Here is a 21,047-nt window from a genome sequence, read left to right on the forward strand (position 1 = left end):
AATAGACTTCCTGAACTTGGTCAATGAACATATACATGTATTAAAAAAATTAACCAAATTTAAAAAATGAAAAATACCATTTTGATAATAAACTTTATTGTTTTGTTTAATAAAAATATTAATTATAATACAATGTGTTATTGTTTAGTTTCTAAAAAAGAAATACTGAAGGCTTATTTGTACCTTCAGTGCTTTAGGGTGTACTTAAATAACTTTTCTCAATGGTTAGGTTTAGGAAGCATTATTTTAAAGGCTTTACACTTAAATTAAAAAAAAAAAAGACAGTTGTAGCAAATAAATGTGTTTTCTTAAACTATTCTTTACCAGGCTTTGCAACTGAAAGTAAAATGTGAGTTCCTGATTTTTATCTGATTTTAAATAATTTTATGAAGTCTTTGTAGGACTGTATGTAATAGCATGTTGTTGAAGTAGTCCCACATCAAAAACTTTAATTGTTCATTTGTCTTTCTAAATGTGAATCCGATCTTTTCTTCAGTGTTTTTTTTGGTATCTAAATTGTATAGTATTTAGTAAAGGAGGCAACCACTGCAATGTATATTTTACTTTGAGCTATATGTTATGGCAGATTTTCTATCAATGTCTGTGACTGTAGGTAACTGCCAAGATTTTATTAAAAATGAAAATGAGTACTGAACAATACCTTTTCTACACTAGAAATTTTTTCTGGTAGTTTTTAGTAGACATCATGAGTGTTTCCTAGTTAATATTGATTTTTTCATACTGTCCTTAATACGTACAAAGTAACATCTTAGGTTAATCTTAACTCTAGATTGTTTGCATGGTTGAACAGTAGAGGATGGTTTCATTGTTTTAAGCAGTGTAGTTGGAGAAAGTAAAGCAAAATCCTACCTTTAAGGAACTGATCATCTTATAGCAGGTATATTTTACAGTGTGTGTTTTCCATATGACATACCTGTAGCATATGTAGAGAAGATGTTAAAGGAAACTATTTTAAAAAATAATGGGGATGAATGATAATGCTTCAGAGTGAGGGAAATTTCTTTACACATTTTTTGTTGTAGAAACGATGAAGTATTTTAAAAAGCTGTCTATGTTATTTGAAAAGGAAACCAGTAAGATTTGGATGTAATTGGCATTATGTAACCTAGAACTATTTAGGTTGAATGGGACCTCTGGAAGTCCGAACCTCTGCTCTCACCTCTCTGTCTAAGGGGACAGAGCCAACTGACATCAGGCTGTGTAGAGTCTTGCCCTGTTGAGTTTTGAGTAACTCCAGGGATGGAGATTCTGCAGCATCCTTGGATAAGACTGTTCAAGGGGTTGACTACCATCATTGTGATATTATTTTATTTTTAAATATTACTAATTAGAATTTGTTTATGGAACTGATGTCCACTGCCTTTTATTTTATCTCTGTCTACCTATGAAAGAATACGGCTCCATCTTCTCTACACCCTCCCATAGGTAGTTGCAGCTGTTCATGGACTTTTCTTGTTAAGGCTGAACAAATCCAGTTCTGTCAGCCTCCTTTCATGTGTAAAGTGCTCCAGCTTCTGAACTACCTTGATTGCCCTCCACTGGACTTATAGAATCATAGAATCATAGAATGGTTAGGGTTGGAAGGGACCTTCAAAGGTCATCTAGTCCAACCCCCCTGCAAGAAGCAGGGACATCCCTGACTAGATCAGGTTGCTCAGAGCCTCATCCGGCCTGGCCTTGAATGTTTCCAGAGATGGGGCCTCCACCACCTTTCTGGGCAACCTGTTCCAGTGTTCTATAACTCGCATCGTAAAAAATTTTTTCCTAATTTCTAATCTAAATCTAACCCCCTCTATTTTAAAACCATTACCTCTCATCCTATCGCAACAGGCCCTACTAAACAGCCTTTCCCCATCTTTCTTGTAGGCCCCCTTGAGGTACTGGAAGGCTGCTATCAGGTCTCCCCGGAGCCTCCTCTTCTCCAGGCTGAACAGCCCCAACTCTCTCAGCCTGTCCTCATAGGAAAGGTGCTCCAGCCCTTTTATCATCTTTGTGGCCCTCCTCTGGACCTTCTCCAACTGGTCCATGTCCTTCTTGTGTTGGGAGCTCCAGAACTGGACGCAGTACTCCAGGTGGGGTTTCACCAGGGCAGAGTAGAGGGGGAGAATCACCTCCCTTGACCTGCTGGCCACGCTCCTCTTGATGCAGCCCAGGATGCGGTTGGCCTTCTGGGCCGCAAGGGCGCATTTCCTACTCATGTTAAGCTTCTCATCCAGCAGCACTCCCAAGTCCTTCTCCTCAGGGCTGCTCTCCATCCATTCTCTGCCCAGCCTGTATTTGTGCCTGGGATTGCCATGACCCAGGTGCAGGACCTTGCACTTGGCCTGGTTGAACTTCATGAGGTTGGCACGGGCCCACCTCTCCAGCCTGTCAAGGTCCCTCTGGATGGCATCCCTCCCTTCCAGCGTGTCGACGGCACCACACAACTTGGTGTCGTCGGCGAACTTGCTGAGGGTACACTCTATCCCACTGTCCATGTCGCCGACAAAGATGTTGAACAGGGCCGGGCCCAGCACGGACCCCTGAGGGACGCCACTCGTGACCGGTCTCCACATGGACATTGAGCCGTTGACCACCACTCTCTGAGTGCGGCCATCCAGCCAATTCCTTATCCACCGAGTGGTCCGTCCATCAAACCCATGTCTCTCTAGTTTAGAGAGAAGGATGTCATAAGAGAGAAGGATGTCATTGTATACCAAATTGGTCAGGCACGATCTGCCCTTGGTGAAGCCATGTTGGCTGTCACCAACCACCTCATTGCTCTTCATGTGCCTTAGCATGGTTTCCAGGAGAATCTGCTCCATGACTTTGACAGGCACAGAGGTGAGGCTGACCGGCCTGTAGTTACCTGGGTCTTCCTTATTCCCCTTATTGAAAACTGGGGTTATGTTCCCTCTCTTCCAGTCATCGGGGACCTCACCAGACCACCACGACTTCTCAAATACGATAGCCAGTGGCTTGGCAACTTCATCCGCCAGTTCCCTCAGGACCCGCGGATGGATCTCGTCAGGTCCCATGGACTTGTGCACCTTTAGGTTCCTCAGATGATCCCGAACCTGCTCTTTGAGTACAATGGGCAGTTCTTCATTCTCGCAGTCCCTGCTTGCACCTTCTACAGCTTGGGTGGTGGGACAGGAACTCTTGTCGGTGAAGACTGAGACTTGCTCTTGTATGCCAGTGTCCCAGAATTGGATATAATGCTGCAGTCATGGCCTCACAAGTGGTGAATACAGAGGAATCACTTGTCCTGACCTGTTGGCTTTGCTCTTGTTTAGAAAGCCCAGTATGCAGTTGGCCGTCCTTTCTGCAAGGACATACTGCTGACTTGGGTACAGCCTGTTGTCCACCAAGAGCCCCAAGTCCTCCTTGGCAGAACTGCGGTACAGACAGTTGGTGCCCAGTCAGTGCTGTTGAATGAGACTATTCCATCCAAGATACAGGACATTTGCCTCTCCTGAACTTCAGGAGGTTCCTACCAGCCATTCCTTTGGCCTGCCAAGGTCCTTCCAAATAGTAGCCCTGACTTTCAGCATGTCAACCACTTCTCCTAATCTGGTATCATCCACAAACACAAACAGTCCACTCTGTGCCGTCATTAGTTGTTAAGAAAGATGTTGCACAGTATTAGCCCCATTATTGACCCCTGAGGGATGCCATTCGTAATTAGCTCTTAATTGCACTTTGTACTGCTGATCACAAACTTTATCATACAGCCATCCAGTTAAAATTTTGGATGGTAATTTTTCAATATTCTTAAGGCTATTTCTTTTTATCTAGAAGACTGTCCATTCAGTTACTTTCTTTTGCCAGAAAAATACACCAAAGTACATGTAAGATTAAAATAAAGTTTTAATTGTTACATAGGCGATGGGGGATGTGTACTGCTGTCATTTCATAAACTTTTGGATGCCTCAGAGAAGGCACCCTGACCTGGTTGGCTTTTTGATGCAATCACAGCATAGTTTGATGAAATTATATGTTATTGTGCTTTACTCTTCTCGATTTCTTTTTGCCTTTGTCTTTTTGTCATTATACTGGGTCTGCTGTACTGAGGCTAAAGGGAAATGTACTATTGGTATGAATTCAGGAACTTTGTTTTTAAAACAAAAATCTTGCAATATTATTTACTGTAAATAGTCTAAGGGCTAATTAAGGTTATTGTGGAAGAAAATAGTATTCCTGTTGTTACTGTGTCGCATTATTTTCTTGATGGTGGGTAACTGCATTATGAAGAGAATCCTAACATAATAAGTAGCTGTGAGTGGATGAAGCTTGTACAGCTTGTTTGCTAATAGTAATGGATTACCAGTGTATGAGAAGTGATGCTTGCCCTTCGGAGAGTGTTAATGCATTGTGTTAGTGGTTCAAGCAACCTTCATTAACTCAGCCTTATGGATCACAACTCCTCTCAAAGGAACTGTCCTTGTGCATACACTGCAGAATATTGCAGTAGACTTCTAACAGCCAAGCTACTCTGTTAATTTAATAATAATCTTAGTCTGCTTGAACTCCAGAAAAGAATTTGAATGAATCATGTGTTTAATGGAATTTTTGAGCTTGTTAATAGAATGTTGTTGTAGACCACGTGGAATTTGAAGATAAAACATTATTCAGTCTCATTTGTCTCCTTGTTTTTATAATTCAGATTGTTCTAGGAAGTATACAAAAATATTCAGAGGGACAATCAAGAGATAGCTCGATAATCTAAGGAATCAGTTATAACTAATTATCTTTTCTGTTTTCTGTAATGTCAGCAGAACTTTTCTACTCTAAATAATGAACCATCTCTCGTGGTTTGTAAAAGGTCATTCACATGGCGTGCTGTCTTCCACTTTTGCTTCATTTAGGCTTGAAAGAGAAGAGATGTGGTGTAGGAATACCAAAATCAATTCAGGATTTGTTTTTACGGAATTTACAGATGTTTAGCATTTGGCTGGTTTCATGCTTGGGAGAGTCTCAGCTTCTCCAGTTTACTGTAAGACATCTGGTAATTACATTAGAGTTTGAGGTAGCTAGTTGGAGAAGGCTGAGCATTTGTCAATAAAAGTAGTCTTGGGTTTCCGTAGACACTAATAAAAGATATTAAAATTGCATGACATTCTCTTTAAGTTAGCAAGAAGGCAGTTCTAGAAAAAAATTGAAATAGCCTATTATAAATTTATTTGTATTTATGCCAACTTCTCATTAGCATGACAATAAACTATAAAAGCAGTATTGACAATTCAGCGTAGTATAAATATTCTGTATCTTCTGTGATGAGGTTAAATTTTTTTCTACATCTTTTATAGGAAAACTCCTGGGGTTTGCATCTGTGTTCTGCATACCCTGATCTGTGCTTACATTTTCTTTTAGTTAAATAAATTCTGTGTTGTTAGTGTTGCAGATATTTGCATCAGTGATCAGCAATTGTAAAATTGGCCTCTGAATCTTAGTAACAACAAATGGAAAAATAAAAATGCAGAAAATTACTGAAAAAAAAAAAGGAAGAAGTAAAAAGCTCTTACTGTTACTTTATGTATTTTTTCCACTTCTTTTGGAAACGGAGGTAATGGAAAAACACCCAAGAACATAACGCGTGCTGCTTTTTGACTTTCCCATAAGGAAGTTAATTTAGAATTCAGCAACATTTTTCAAAGATTCAATAATATTTCAGTATTTCTGCTGTATCCACTGTGAATACATCTTCTGGCTGTCGTTTTGGAGAGTTACTACGGGTATTCTTAAATATGGTATTTTAATTGGGACAATTTATGGTTGATTTCCATTTTAATATTGTAAAAAAAATTCTGAATTTTTCAAGAGAATGGATAGTATTTTTAGTGCAAAATTGAAGTTGTTATATTCAAATTTAAAAACAAAAAAAAAAAATCCAAAAACGTTGCATTGGTGTTTGGCATTCAACAGGTTCTCATCCCAAGAGATAAAGGTGCCCATTCCTGTAGAACTGTCCGAGGCTTCAAACACAAATGTTTCACGGTTCTGATCAGAACTTAATTTGATATGCTCAAAAAAGTACTTGGAGATAACTGTTGAATAGTTTTGATACTTCCATAGTTGCTAAAAAGCATTCAGTTTCTGTGCTGATTGAACTTTTTAAACTGGAGAGAACAATTGTTTTGCTTCTTTATTTAGGAAAATATGTATCTCAAAAATGCAAAATATCAACCAAGATTAATATATTTTCCTATTAAATAACTTACTGTTTAATAAGAACTCACAGAACAAGTGATCTGTTTGATATGCCATGATAGATATAGATTAACTAATTTGTTTTTTAATTTGAATCTTGGGTGTTCATACGATGAACTGATGATGAAACTGTGACATTTGATCAATCTTCATTATGTATTCATCATGCTAATAATTTTTTAAAGTATGGTTAAAGAACACAATTATATGTGCAAAATTGTGTTCGTGTTTAATTATGTTGTAAAGCATTTTACTGACACCTATAAAATTGAACTAGGGTTGTGTTGAAGTATCTTGGAAAAAGAGCTGCAATTGTAATAGTTCAAAAGGCTGGTATTCTTTAACTCTGCGGAAGCATTTTTAATTGGAAATGGAAATGGAATTTATTTAGGCCTTACTGCTGCTGTTGAAAATTAGTGATGAATAAGGACCTTCTCTGTCGATCCATCTTTATATGTCAGTTTGCTGCTGAAGTGATTAAAAATCTTGTAACCATGCCATAATTGTTTTAATTTGTTTAACAAAGCCATCTTATTTAGCTCACCAGTAGTTACATTTTTGTGTGATTTTATGGTTGTAATTACTGTATTATACTTTAATCCACTCTTAAGTGCTACTCACTGGGCAGTATAATTATTTAATAACTCTTTTAAATTATATTTTTGTGTTTTACTGTTGAGATTATATTTGTGTGCTATTACTGAGTTCAAAGATTTTAGGAAGAGTTGAGACTGACTGTAAAATAATTTGTACATTCCTGACCTGTGTAAGCACTTTAACTTTTATGTAGCCAAAACTTATTTTTGTGGCAAATCTAAAAAAAAAAAAAAAAGGGGGATAAAAGGGGAGTTTAACGTGGTGGGGAATTTAAGAAGTGTTAGCATAAACCCTGTTATGAATGCACACAGTTATGATTTAGAAGAACAGGCTATGGAAGGCCACTGACTACTACCTGGAAGTAGAAGTGTCTCAGCAAATTTATTTCTCTTACTGTTGTTTGTTGCACTTTGGATATTAAGTTCGAGTTCCACCTGGAAACACAGGGTATATTTTTAACTTTTAGATAGAACAGTAGATCTTCCTTGATTACTACTAACTGTTTTTCCTAATAGTTTCCTCCATTTTGCATTAGATACCACAGAATTGTTCCTTCCCTCCTTATTTTCTCTTTTTTTTCTGCTTTGTGAGCAGTGTCTTGGGCTTTTTAGTATTGGGGTATCAGTCATTTCTTTTGTATATGAAGAAACTTTTCAGTCATAGCTATTAGCTGTACATTTAGTGAGCTAAATTCAAATAGACCATTATCTCTAAATTGTAGGCCGTGAGGAGAATATAATTTGGTAATATTTCTGGTTTTGTGCCAGTCATCTTTTCATTTTGTACACGATTTTTCAATTTTTTTTTTAATGCTTTTATTGTAGTTCTTAAAATGGATGATTTTAGCCAGGTATAAAAAGCCAACTAATTCTGGAGTGAAATATGATCAGCATGAAAATCTTTTACTCAGATCCCTACTATTACTTGAGGCAATATTCTGTATCATAATGAGATCTTGTCTTCAAGTGCACATTTGTGATCTTTTGAACACCTTTTTCAATCATCAGGAATTTCTTTTGTTATCAATGTATAGTAATAAAAATTAATATGCGTAGCTAATAATAACTCATTGCCAAGTTGTAGTCTTGACAGAATGACTTTTTTTCAGACTCTCATTAATTCAGGTTGGGAAATTGTAAGCTTTAATCTGCATCTGGCAACATCTGGTGTTGAGATTTTACTCCGAACTCTTACCTTTGTCTGCCATAAACATACTGGTGTTGAACAATGTAGAAATGATTCAGGAAGAGAGAGAATAAAATACAAAATTTGCTTTTGGTAGGTAGATTACTCAAAAATAAAGCGGTCATTTACTAATGACAACGTTCCTTCTTTTGGACAGCAAAGTTCAGTATGTGGGAGCTATAGTTTTAGGGAAATGTCAATGTTTGAAGAATCTAAGTGTAGTAGAAAAGATTTCAATGTTTTGTTACTATATTGATTGAACTGATAGTATGCATGAGCCGGTGGTAGATATGTTGGTTTTGGAGTCCCCAAATGAATGAATGCAATTGCAGGAACTACTCTGTGTTAACTGTACATCTAGACCGGAGCAAAATATGCTGCAAAGTTATGGAAAACAAGCATTGATGGGGGCTGATGTGATCAAAGGGGTGCTTGTTCCCTGAGAACATCTGGAAGCTTGCAGGCAATACTTTTTGCAAGAAACCAGCTTTTTCAAATGTTTATGGTAACTCAGGTGAACCTTTAGCAGTCACTGCTTTTCAGGAGTTTCTGGTCTCATGAGTGCAAGCTTGCAGGGACAACCCTTGTGGGTAACCCTGTTTCTAGAAAGCAGTGTTCCTCTAGGTTATGTATTTTATTTGTGTTACAGTACTGTCTTTTTTAATAGCTACCCGCACTTTTAGAAAGTTCAGCTAAATAGAAATAAATGCCTACTATAGTAGGCATTAAGTAGGACACAGTCTAGCTGGTTGGTTGCTTTGCACAGTTAAGAAAATAGTACTAAAGTTTTGAAGATGGAAACTAGTACTTGGAAGCTGTCTGTCAAGTATGAAGTCGCAGTATTGTGAAGAAACTGGAAAAGTGAGGTGGTTTAGCCTGAGTCACCACACAGTTTCTCGCTCACCCTTCCCCTACCCAGTGGGATGGGGGAGAGAATTGGGAAGAAAGCAAAACTTGTGGGTTGAGATAAAGACAGTTTACTAAAAATAGCAAAGGAAAACTACAATAATAATAGAATATAAGGATATTAATACATATACAAAATGAACAGTGCACAATTTCTCACCACCTGATGTCCGAATGACTGACACAGCTCGTCCTGAGCAGCGATCACGGAAACAAAACTGAGCAGAAAGCAAAGGAGCAAAAGCAAGTAGGGGAAATGCAAGGTAGGGGGAATGATGCCAGCAAGTAAGAGGAAGAGACAAGATGGAAAATGGATGCAAGGGATGCCCCATCCCACGGGCAACTCCCACTTATATACTGAGCATGACGTTTATGGCATGGAATACTCTCTTTGGCCAGTTTGGGTCAATTATTCTTTCTGTCTTTCTCCCAGCTTCCTGCATCTGCCCATTAGCAAGACTTGGAAAGCCAGACTGTGTCCTTAGTCTCATTAAGAACAACTCGTATCATCAGGGTATTTTTGTCAACATTTTTCACATATGAAATCCAAAACACACTGGCTACTGTGAGGAAAATTAACTCCATCCTGCCGAAACCAGGACAAAAAGAAATTTTACTTTACCCTGTTTACTTAGGTTGTACATAGCAACTCATACTTGTAGTGGGCTGGGCCATGAAAACTTTTCTGAGGTCAAGAAGTTGCAATATTGCACAAGGAGGGAAACGGTGTTGCCTTCTCAATGTAATACAAAATGTGGCAGTGCAATTTACTGTTTTTAATCAAATGGTCAGACAAATTCCCGGCTTGCAAACACATCCCTTGTGAATTAATCTGAGATTGATCTGTGTGATTTTCTTTTTTAAAATTCATCCTTTCAATAATCAGTGGCAAAATTTAACTGATAATCTGGTATCTCTAGTAAAAGATAAATGTTTACATGGTAAGGTATGGAAGAAACCTGATCAACCATGAGGTAATGAAATGCCAAACATTGGAATATTTTGACTGTTTGTCACAGGACATTTTAAAAAATTAAATATAGATTTGCTATAACTTATGTTATAAGGCTTCATTATCACCATTAACTATCAAATTGAGTGAGTTAAGTAAAAACTAATAGTTTCTGACTACAATTGACCCAACATGGGATGAAAGGTCTCTGGATTTTAAATTCAACTGGTGAAATTTTTTTCAGAACTGTTTCCTAAGGAAAAGAATAAATTCTGTCCAATTCCTATCAAATTCTACATCTGAAAACTTACTGGATTTTTCTCTTTCCTACCAATGGAGAGAAGACAGGAGGATCACACAGCAGGGAACCTTACAAAAGAGTCATTAGAGCATTAAAAAAAAGACAGGCTCCTGTGTTAATTCTGCAACAGACTTTATGTATTTCAAAATTAAAGGGTTTTAAGTTTTGAAACAATGGCTTTTCTGGGTGTCATGCTTTCTTTCTAGGTGCCTATGTTGTTATCTCTAAGTTTATAGATTACAATGTTGATTTATTCCTTTTCAATGTCAATATTTAAATTCAATATTTAAAAATAGCAGGGTGACTAATTAAAAAAGGAAGAGAATTAGACAATGGAGATTCCCATCTGTAGTAGACGTGGCAATTGTTTTCTGAAGTGCATCAGTGCTTCACGCTGTTTGGTTTCTTCGACTTGTCTTCCATTATGTTAGTCTCTGAAGGATTAGTCTATAATGCTTGCCTTTACTGGCATGGCCTAGAAAGAAGAAAATCCTGCTGGAGTGCTGCTGGAAAACAGGAGTGCTAGCATATTTCTGTAGCGTGTTTTCCTATGTTAAGGAGTGATGCACAGACATCAGCTGTGTGTAAATGGCAGTGCCAGTAAGCCTCTGTGGTAAAGGTTGGCTCATTATTTTACTGTGCATTTTGGATTGGTACCAGAGGAGTTACTCTTGTAGCTAGTGTATGCTTTTCAGGAAGAATTGTGTGGCTTTTCATGAGAAATACACACTTTTCTTGCTTTCATTGCACTAAAAGGGCCATTTATCAGATTCTTAGCATTTCAGCTAATTTTAAAAAATTAGTTCTTTTTGTATTTACAATGAAATATATATAAAGTATTGATAAAATGGAGTTAAAAATGAAGTGCCAAGGGTATGAAATACAAGTAAAAAATTAACTTTAGGTAATTTTCAAAAATGTCAAAACTAGGTCAAAAGTCAAATGTCAGAAAAGATGGCTAGAGTGGAGAAGAATCTTTAAATAAAGGTCAACAACACAAGGCTGATGTTCCGAAGTAGTAAGTTATACAGATGGATGCAGTGCCACCGGGCTGTGCCACTGGAATTTGGCAATTCACGCAGTTTTACTACTATTTTGTGGATCCCCTTTGCTTATATGCAAACTTTCCTAGGCACTCATTCTGACAGTATCCCCCAGTCAGGGCAGCAGTTCAGTTGTGCTTTAGTGCAGGTTATTTCTGTCTTTACCTGTGGCTGTAGTTTGTGATTCTGTAGTCACATACAACTTTAATTCTGAAATCAGTAACACGGCAGGAGAAGCTGACATTAAACATTAACAAAAAATATTTTGTATGTATAGGTCCTTTTGCCATAAGAAGCATCTGTTTAAGGTGGCTACATGTGATCATTCAAACTAATATATCAAAACTGTATATTTATTAAAATTATAAATAGTTATAAATGCTTTTTATGTACAAGATAAATACTTTTGGTGATATGCTACTCTGTAATGCATCTGTATAAAGTATTTTGTTCTTTAATCAGAGGACTTTCACCAAAATGTTATGTATAGATTTATTGAAAGTATTGGGAAACTTATTAAATGTAATTCTTTCTTTTGAATTATGATAGAAGAACTATCCTTTAAAAAAAAAAAACTGCAGTAGAAGTACTTTTTTATACAATATTTGAAGTCTGAAAGTTGACAGTAATTATATATCTTGCTTGTTCATTGCATACACGTACTTACTTTCATTGAAATGGAAAATTTAAATTTAGATTATGACTGTCCAAATTACCTTTATCAGCAAAATAGCCTCTACCTACGATTACTTACAAAGTAGGAAGAATCAGCTTTTTTAGTTAATGCATCTATTCCAGTCTTGCGTCAGTTGTATATAATGCACAGAGTTTAGTAGTCTGTTTTTCAACTTGTCTAGACTAGAAGGCAACTTTCAAGAAGTTCATTCTGCCTGTTAACAACTGTTGTTGAAATATCACAACTGACACGATTTATGGTTTTTCATTTCTTACTTTCACAAGCAACCAAATGAAATCTGTTTCTACTGTGTGAAGAACAAAAATGTTTACAAATTAGTAACTTTAGTTAGAAATGAAACTGACTTGTTTGCATCCTGCTTGATGGAGATATATATAGGTATCTAAATGTGCCATTAAAAAAATAAATTTAACATAGTATCTCGTTTCAGTATATTTAAGTTGCAGCTAAATGTGCCTAGAGCAAAGGCAGACACCTGGTTTTAATTCTGCACTTGTCCTGAATAACTAACCTGATACCAGTGCGCTGGGCGCAGAACTGGCTGGAGGGCAGGGCTCAAGGGGTTATAGTGACTGTAGTGCCTGGTGACTGGTCACCAGAAGTGTTCCTGAGGGCCCAGTTCTATCACCGGTTCTGTTCAATATTTTTATCAGCTATCTGAATGCAGGAGTTGAATGCACCATTAACAAGTTTGCTGTTGATACCAAACTGAGAGGTGCTGTTGACTCTCTTAAGGGAGGAGAGGCCTTGCAGAGGGATCTGGATAGACTGGGGTGCTGGACAATCATCAGTTATTTATTTAACATTTGAAAATCTGCAAGAACAAATGCCAGATTCTGCATCTAGGACTGAGTACTGCCAGGCGCAAATATAAATTGGGAGAGGAGTGGCTGGAGAGCAGCCCTGCAGAAAGGGATCTGGGGTGCTGGCTGACTGCAGGCCCAATGTGAGTCAGCCCTGTGCCCTGGCAGCCGAGAGGGCCAAGTGCATCCTGGGGTGCATCAAACCCAGCATAACCAGCCAGTCAAAAGAGCTGATTATCCCCTGTACTCAGCGTTGGTGCAGCCTCACCTGGAGTACTGTGTGCAGTTCTGGGCCCTGCAAATTAAGGAGGATGTGAAGGTCCTTGAATGCGTGCAGAGGAGGGCAAGCTGGTGAAAGAACTGGAAGGAATATCCTGTGAGGAGCTGCTGAGGACTATGGGTTTATCACGTTTGGAGAAAAGTAGGCTGAGGGGCGACCTCATTGCTCTCTACAGCTTCCTGATGAGGGGAAATGGAGAAGGAGGTGCTGATCTCTTCTCCTTGGTATCCAGTGATAGGATATATGGAAATGATTCAAAGCTGCATCAGAGGATGTTCAGACTGGACTTTAGGAAGCATTTTGTTACTGAGAGGGTGGTAAAACACTGGAACAGACTTCCTAGAGAGGTGGTCGATGCCCCAAGCCTGTCACAACATACTTTAGCTTTTGGTCAGCCCTGAATTGGTCAGGCAGTTGGACTAGGTGATTGTTTTAGGTCCCTTCCAACTGAAAACTATTCTATTCTAAGTTCTTAGAAGTTAGAGGCATGCAAGGCTTCTGTGTGGAAAACAAAACTGTAGAGGCTTCTGAAACTTATACTGCCTTCAAAATGTGGGCTTCTACATATAAACTGCTTGTTTCATTTTTAAGCCTGTTTATCTAAAGTTGCAGAACATAGGTGGTTACCCCATCTGTCTTCTCCTTCCAATAAATTTTCGAGCTGAGAACTTGCTTCATCAGCATGTTACAGAGGGAGAAAAGTCTCTGCTGTGCAGAATTCCATGACTTTTATAAAGCTCATTTGTTGATTATTTAAAAAAAAAAAAAAAGACCCAGATCAGCAGTGCTCCTGAGGAAGGGCTGCAGAGTAAGCCCAACAGGTAGCTGATGTGTGTGGAGTCCGTTGCACTTGCACAGCTCGCTCACTTTATGCAGAGCTCAGAACTAGCCTTGATGGTGACTCTTGTGTCTCTCCCAGCTGGGGCAGCTGATGAGTTTTGAAGAAAGCCTGAGAAGGAAGGGCGTGAAGGTAGTGGGAGGATATTTGGTTTGTAGAGGGAAGAAGATTAGTCACAGGGTCTTGAGACTGGAAGGCTGAGGCTATTATCACAAAGTTCTCATGTAATTTTAGAAACATCAACAATATGTAGGCACAATATGCAGTGGTAACGCTGTAGTACTTTTCCTGTACACATAATGACTGAGAAGAAGAGAGATTATGCAAGACTTGATGAGATCACTTAAAAGAGCGCAAGATCATTACCTCTCCACCCTCTTTCTGTGTTTTCACATCCCATAGTAGCAGTTCAGTCTATTGTATAGCAGAAGTGTCTGCTTACCTGGTTAGTGTTATACATAGCCATGAAATGAATCATTTAAAGATTCACACATCTTTATATATAGCTATGAAAAAGTTCCCAAGAGAAGTAATAGATAGTTTTAAGACGTACATAAACAGTTTTATATGTTTGTCTATATTTATCAGAAGGACTTCAGGTACTTAGATAGCAAATCTACTGAAGAGTGCTTCAGCCACAGATAGACGGAGGCTGAGAAGTGCCATGGAGAAATACCAGTGCTTTATACGTTTCTGTGGGTATTTGTTTATAGACACCATTGAAGATAGGATGTCGTGATAGGTGGACCTTTGGTGTAATGTGTTGTGACTGGTCTTATTTTAAAAAAAAGCTCATTGTTGATTGTTTTTAAAATTTAAAAAATTGTACTTCTTCCTTTCATATTGAAGCAACTGTATCATATTGGCTGTCACTTTCATATAGCTACAAAACATATATATGGGAAAAAATTAATAACTTCAGTCTATATTGTAATTCAGTATAATTTAACTTCTGCTACCTTAATCTTTAGGTAATGTTTCCTGTAATGGTGCTACCATACTCTTGGGATTATTTTTTTTTGTTCTTTTAGTATTTTAGTGTCTTTTCAGATCTTTCCCAGAAATGTGAAATTTGGAAGATCAGTGTGTATGAATTGTCTTCACTGATAATATACCTCTATCAATGCGGATGAAGGATGGTCTGGGTAGCAAAATCTCCCAATAATGTATTTGTATAATAAAGAAGGACAGTAGAAATGTCTTATTTAGGCTTTAACAAAGACTTTTTATCTTACATTTATCCAAAATAAGAGCTTAGTATTTCTGCAGTAGTTGTCATTTACACCATATCAGTGTCATACTTGAGCCTGTTAGCTAAAACCTGTTAACAGAATGTCTGTGATCCTTTTTGGAGGAAATTCTGCTGAATACAGAAAAGCCACATAGTAGATCAGTTCTATTAGCTCTAGCAATAACCCACGCAAGTGATTATCACAGCTTTCAAATAGTAGCTGTGCTACAGTAAACATTGTGTGTGAGTACTGCTTTAGAAACCATTGATTTGTACTGGTTTTTTATTTGTATTTATTTATTGTGCTAAGAAATAATTTAAGCTGCAACTTATTTAAGTTTGCGCACTGTATTTCCTACACATTAATCTCACTTTTTTTTTTGTCTCAAGTGAATGCAACCTTTACATGTACTTTACTTACATTTCTTTGCCTTGTTAATTTAATGTTGTCTTCTTTTTATTACCAGCACTTTATTTCTGGAAGCCATTAAGTTATGTGCAAATGTTGTTTCTTGTAGTCTTGCTCCACATTATTTGTAGCCTAAGAAATTAGTGAGGATATATGTATCTAATCATTTCACTTTATAACTTTGTTTATTTTTTTTGTGGTATATTGTAGTGCTCTGACCTTAATCTTTTCTTAAGATAGCACAACTGAGAGCAGTTGTTTAAGCCATCTAGAGGCAGAAAAATAAATCCAATGTAATGGATAGTTGTTTCTATTTGGGGTTTTTAATTCAGTTGTTAAGAGTTTGCGTGCACCACCACATTTCGTTTGCTTAGGCTTGGAGGAGTATTTTATTTGTTCAAACAGTGCATTTGATACTTAAGGACTTCAGAAAAGTTGCAGTAAAATGTCTGTTTCTTCTGTCTTCAGAACAAGTTCATAGGCACTTGGATCAGCATGAGGTGAAATACTTGCAATTTGCTTTCCGTTGGATGAATAACTTGCTGATGAGGGAAGTCCCTTTGCGGTGTACCATCAGGTTATGGGACACATACCAAGTAAGTACTTTTTTTAAACCTCCATAACTCTGATAGTGTGTTTAGGACATTCCAGTATGTTTGTGTGGTTTTTTTCTTGAAGTTTTTGTTTTAGTGCCATCAGAGAATCATCATGATAAGAGAAAAAGCCTTCAATGATCATTATCACTTAGAAACATTTAATGCCTTTAGTCTTTTTGCCCTTCAAAACCAAGCACTTGACATCATGGTAATTTATGTTACTAAAATGAACACTCTCTCAAAGCATGGGTTAATGTCAATACTCCCTTCTGTCTCTTCAGAGAAGCAAAACATTGAGTTATGCTTAATCAATGCTCTCCATCGATTCTGAGTTTCAGGCTTCTTACTGCCTATCTGCTTAACAGCTCAATCCAATAGTAGCTTCCAGTCTCCGGTTCTCAACACACATCCTTCTGTCATGTCTCCCGTCTTATTATTTGTCCAGACAGAATTCCTTATGTTACTGACCTCTAGTTGAGGTAATTATTTTTCCTCATTAATCTCTTGCCTGACTGTCAGATGAAGGAGTTGATATCAGAGAAAAACTATTTACCTGTTCTTAGTTCTGTGACTTGATGTTCCAGTAGCTTCTGGTTGCAATTTTTAACTATGTATTTAAAAAATATGCTCTTACCTACTATCTTTGTTGTTGAAGTTAAGGGAGGGGGGGGGAAGAAAAGGAAAAAAAATAAAGTATTTTAAATTCCATAAGAAACTATATATGTAATTTATGTCTTGTAAAGAGATGTAACATCTTTAAATATCAGTATCTTTACATCTGCTTGTTATGTAGCAATGTTTAGTTTCAGATACTTTAATGCCAGGATGTCCACTTGGACCAGCTATCCAGACCTCTGTTAGAGGATTAAGAATTGCTTGCTAGTCATTTAATGAGTCCAGTAACTTGTTTCAGTGAAGTGTGTTTTGTAGAGTATTATCCAAATCTGTCAAGAAAATGTTAAGAAATGAGGAATAGATCACACCTACTGTTAATCTGTCCTAAGAGATTATATCCTTGCAGATTTTATTGAGTTGTCGATCTACAACAAATTTCTGAATTGAATTTAGCTGTTACTTCCATCTGGGGTCCTTTTACCTCTTTTTGTTTCATTATAACATCTGTTATTCGTTTTAGTGTCTGCTAGTACCTGGCATTTCTGCAATCGATACTTGATGATTAGTTTCATCGATGTGTTAAAATGATGTAAAGTCTCTTCCTTCATCCAGCTGACCACCCATATGTGTCCAAGAAAAAGCTATTTTTGCCAAAATGTCACTTTGAGCTCACCTGTGAGCTAGGATTCTGCGATAATGTTGAGAAATTTATTTTGAAGACCAAGCATGTGGTTGTTTCTCATACTACCTGTTGCCATGCTGAAAGGGCAGCGTTTCTCATTGCTAGTCTATGGGAACCTGTCAGGTTACACTTCAGTGGGATCTTTATTCCTTAATAATTGGTTCTGATTATTTAATTCTGATATTGAGCAAATTCTACTATATTACAGCAGTTCTCCATAATATTTAAAAGTTTAATACTTGTGTATTTAGATGGGATTTCCAAGTCTATCTTTTAATTGAAAGTTTCTTGGGGATTCTTATAGGATTCTTACACTTAAGCGGGATTATTTTTGTATATTAAACATGCTTAAGGAGTTAATTCTGTGTAATTCAGCAGGTGCAGCAGATCTGTACTGTTTTCTAGGTTTTGTTATTTAGCAGACTGTTTCATGTGCACTGCTTGGTGAATAGTGTATTTAACACTGGTAAGGATATCTTAATGTAGACAGTCTCCTATGTTGCCAACCCTTTTTTTTTTTTTTAAATAACATCAAGCAATTCCACAAGTTGCTTATCAGATTTCAGTTGCGCTTATACCAAATTTATTATCAACCTATAATATGGATCTTATCAACCTGATAATGTAGATAATAAGTGCAATGAACCTACAAGAGCCAGTAAAGTTTGTGCAAAGTTTTTGCTAAAGTGTTAAGCAATAACATTATATATTTTTACACAAATAACTTGTCACTAAGCCATTCTGTTGGATATTATTTCTAACTTCAATAATTTACAACTGTATCAGCAGTGTTGCTTTCCAAATGGAAAACACTTCACAGATGGAATTTTGTTTTGTTAGTTTTATCTTCTCATTTGTATTTTAAACTGTTATTAGGCCAAAATGTCATTTAGAGATTCGTTGGTAAGTTTTTCAGAGGGTCTAGTTATGGATGAACCTGTGGTGTTGGATATGAGAGATGTAAAAATAGTAAAGGCAGAAATATAACAGGAGATCTTAGTTTTGAAAGAAGTTTGGCTTTCCAGATACAGATGGAAGGACCAATCCTACTAATAATTGTAAGGGCCTGGATAGATGCTTAACTGCTTTTCTCACAGTACTCAAACCCTGGTGATGCTTTTATCAGATTTGTTTTTGTTACATCCGGTGTCCTAAAGCAGTAAAATAAGAAAACATGGGGATTCTCCTTCGTTTTTCCACACCTATGCCTTCTGCTATTTTAGTGGCTACCCATGTGCTGAGTTTCCTGCCCCCGATATTCTTGAACTACTGTAAACGAAAATGCCTTTGTTCCACAGAGTATATAGCAGTATACGTTCACAGAGAAGATGAACTAATCATTTTGCAGTGTAAGCTTAGACATAGCATAGACTACAGGCATCCCTGCACTGCTGATATGAGGGCTTTTGCTCAGACTCTGCTTACCTTATGGCTCTTGGGAAGGAGTGGGCCATTTTGCAAGGCACTGTTTACAGGCAGCTCTAGTGCCAGTGAGTGACATGGTTTGGGAACGGCATAGGAGGGCTGCCAGAGGAGGGTCGGGATAGGTGGAACAGCCAGATTCCTTCATGCAGAAGGAATGGGAAGATAGGTGGGACTGCTGGATTCCTTCATGTTTGCACTGGAGGTGTGTTCTGGCTCTCACATTTCCTGCAGAAGTGCAAGATGATGGCGGATAGCTTCTCTCCCTGAGAAAAAAAAAAAAAAACATTTTCTTTCCTTTCTCTTCCCTTCTCCCCATCAAAGTTGGAATAATGTCTTGTCTCACTAAACCGCACATTTTCCTCTGTTTACAGTGGAAAGATAAGTACTGGTCTGTCTCCAACTGAAATTCCAGTTTGGTCATTCTCAGAGCAGGCCCCATTTTCTCATGAACTGCAACGGGTGGCATTCAGGGAAATGACAGCATGCTTAAATAGTCTGCTGTTACATATTTCCTAGCATGACAGATAACTGTTGTTGTCTGGTGTTGTTAGAACCACATTCTTTCTCTTGAAATTTGTTGCAGTTCTTCCACTGACTTTGGTGACAATAAAATTGTACACTGAAATGGTGTCCACCTCTCTCTCGGTCTGTACAGCAGCAAAAGTACTCTGGCTGGTGTTATATTTTGTGTCTAGTTTAATTTAGGATTTATCAGTAATTTATTAGGCTTTGTGAAGTAAGTCATTGAACATATAATCCAAAATACCTGTACTTGAGCTAGTTGAAGTTGAGGGAGGAGAAATTTGGAAAGGTTTCCAAATCCTCACTTACGTAAATACTCATATTCTATATCTATGAAATCCACTAAAATATATCACAGCCTTCTGGTGTGGAACTTTGTAAAGTAGAAAAATTAAAGACATTATGAATCTTGCTTACAAGATTCTTGCTCTTGTTGTGAGAGCTTCTTAGCCATAAATATTTGGTTTGGTTTATTCTTTAACTTGATTTTCATTTTAATGAATTATCCCACTTTTTCACTTTATTTGGGCTTTACTATTTTTTTTGTTTTAAGATAAATATTGTAAATGTTTTTTGGATTCTTTCAAAATAGAAATTGGTTGTTGAGTTACACCCGAGACACACAGATTTTGTATTTGTAGAACTGATTAATATGAATGTTCGTAGACTTTGTCAAGTGTGAAAGATTTCACAATCCGAGATAGTGTAACATAAGACCTCGGTTTTATCTTTTTATTATCTCTTACCTTTTTATCTCATATTTTGTAATCTTTTTTTGACATAAAGGATTGGTAAAATGAGATAGCATGGTGGCTGGGTTACTCAGGATATATGAAATTTTAACATATTTCTAGGGACTTATGAAATACAGAGTAGCATTTTGACACTAATTTGAAGATCGCTTGGTGTATTTGAAACTGACTTTTATTGGCTTCTAACTCTGACTTAAAATATTCAACATATTGTATTAGAAATGGTGGGGATATCTCCATGCTCAGCATCTATGCTGTTCTGCTCTAAATAAATATTTTAAATGTTTATCATTAAAACCTCAAAAAGTATCCTTGCTTCTGTTTAAGACATTTTATTGAAGCTTGCATCAAGTTTTCTTTCAGTTTATTTTATTTTTTAAAATGTGTGTGGTCCTTGAGGCACTTCTAAGGTCCACTGTGTTTATGTAGGTACATACTTCTCTGTTGAGGAGGAGGAAGCGATACCATTAGAGTGATGGCATCCATTATAATCTCTTCATCCTTGACTAGAAATAGCAATATAGGTCTTGAATGTCAATGACTTTATATCAATATTTAGAAAAGAACAGTATTAAATTTTAAATATGTGTATTTGTAAACTGCTTAAATATTGAATTCAAAACTACATTTGTTTTCTGGGCAGTTTGGAGCTAGGAAGAGGTCTTTAACAATACCATCAAATGATCCTGATACAAGATAACGTGGTGTTGTAATGACTGCTGTTTTAAATAAGATAAGAATTTTTATTGGCATGTAAGTTGTTAATTTTATTTACTTTTCATGTAGAATGGAGTGCATGTGTTTTTCATTACAGTGTTTTCCTTCTGATCTGATGTTCTTACATAAATTACCTTTTTCTGCTGTCTTTTGTGCAGTGATTTATCTGTGTAAGTAACTCTGTAGTAGTACATAATTCACAGAAGACACACTTGACACAAGTTCCAGACCTAAAAACTTGCTCAGGGAAAAAAAAAAAAAGAAAATAAATAGAAAAATGAAAAAA

The 21,047-nt window shown here is 37.0% G+C and overlaps 1 protein-coding gene across 1 annotated transcript in view; it reads left to right on the forward strand.

Moving 5' to 3' along the window:
* TBC1D22A (TBC1 domain family member 22A) overlaps nucleotides 1-21,047 on the forward strand; it is a 188,114-nt gene that overhangs the window by 92,216 nt on the left and 74,851 nt on the right. Inside the window, exon 11 of the mRNA XM_086746912.1 lies at nucleotides 15,921-16,048. Within this exon, the coding sequence (XP_086603038.1) occupies nucleotides 15,921-16,048 (128 nt within the window). The remainder of the gene's footprint in view (nucleotides 1-15,920; nucleotides 16,049-21,047) is intronic.

Source organism: Chlamydotis macqueenii, chromosome 1 (genome assembly GCF_036417535.1).
Source record: "Chlamydotis macqueenii isolate bChlMac1 chromosome 1, bChlMac1.mat, whole genome shotgun sequence".
NCBI lineage: Eukaryota > Metazoa > Chordata > Aves > Otidiformes > Otididae > Chlamydotis > Chlamydotis macqueenii.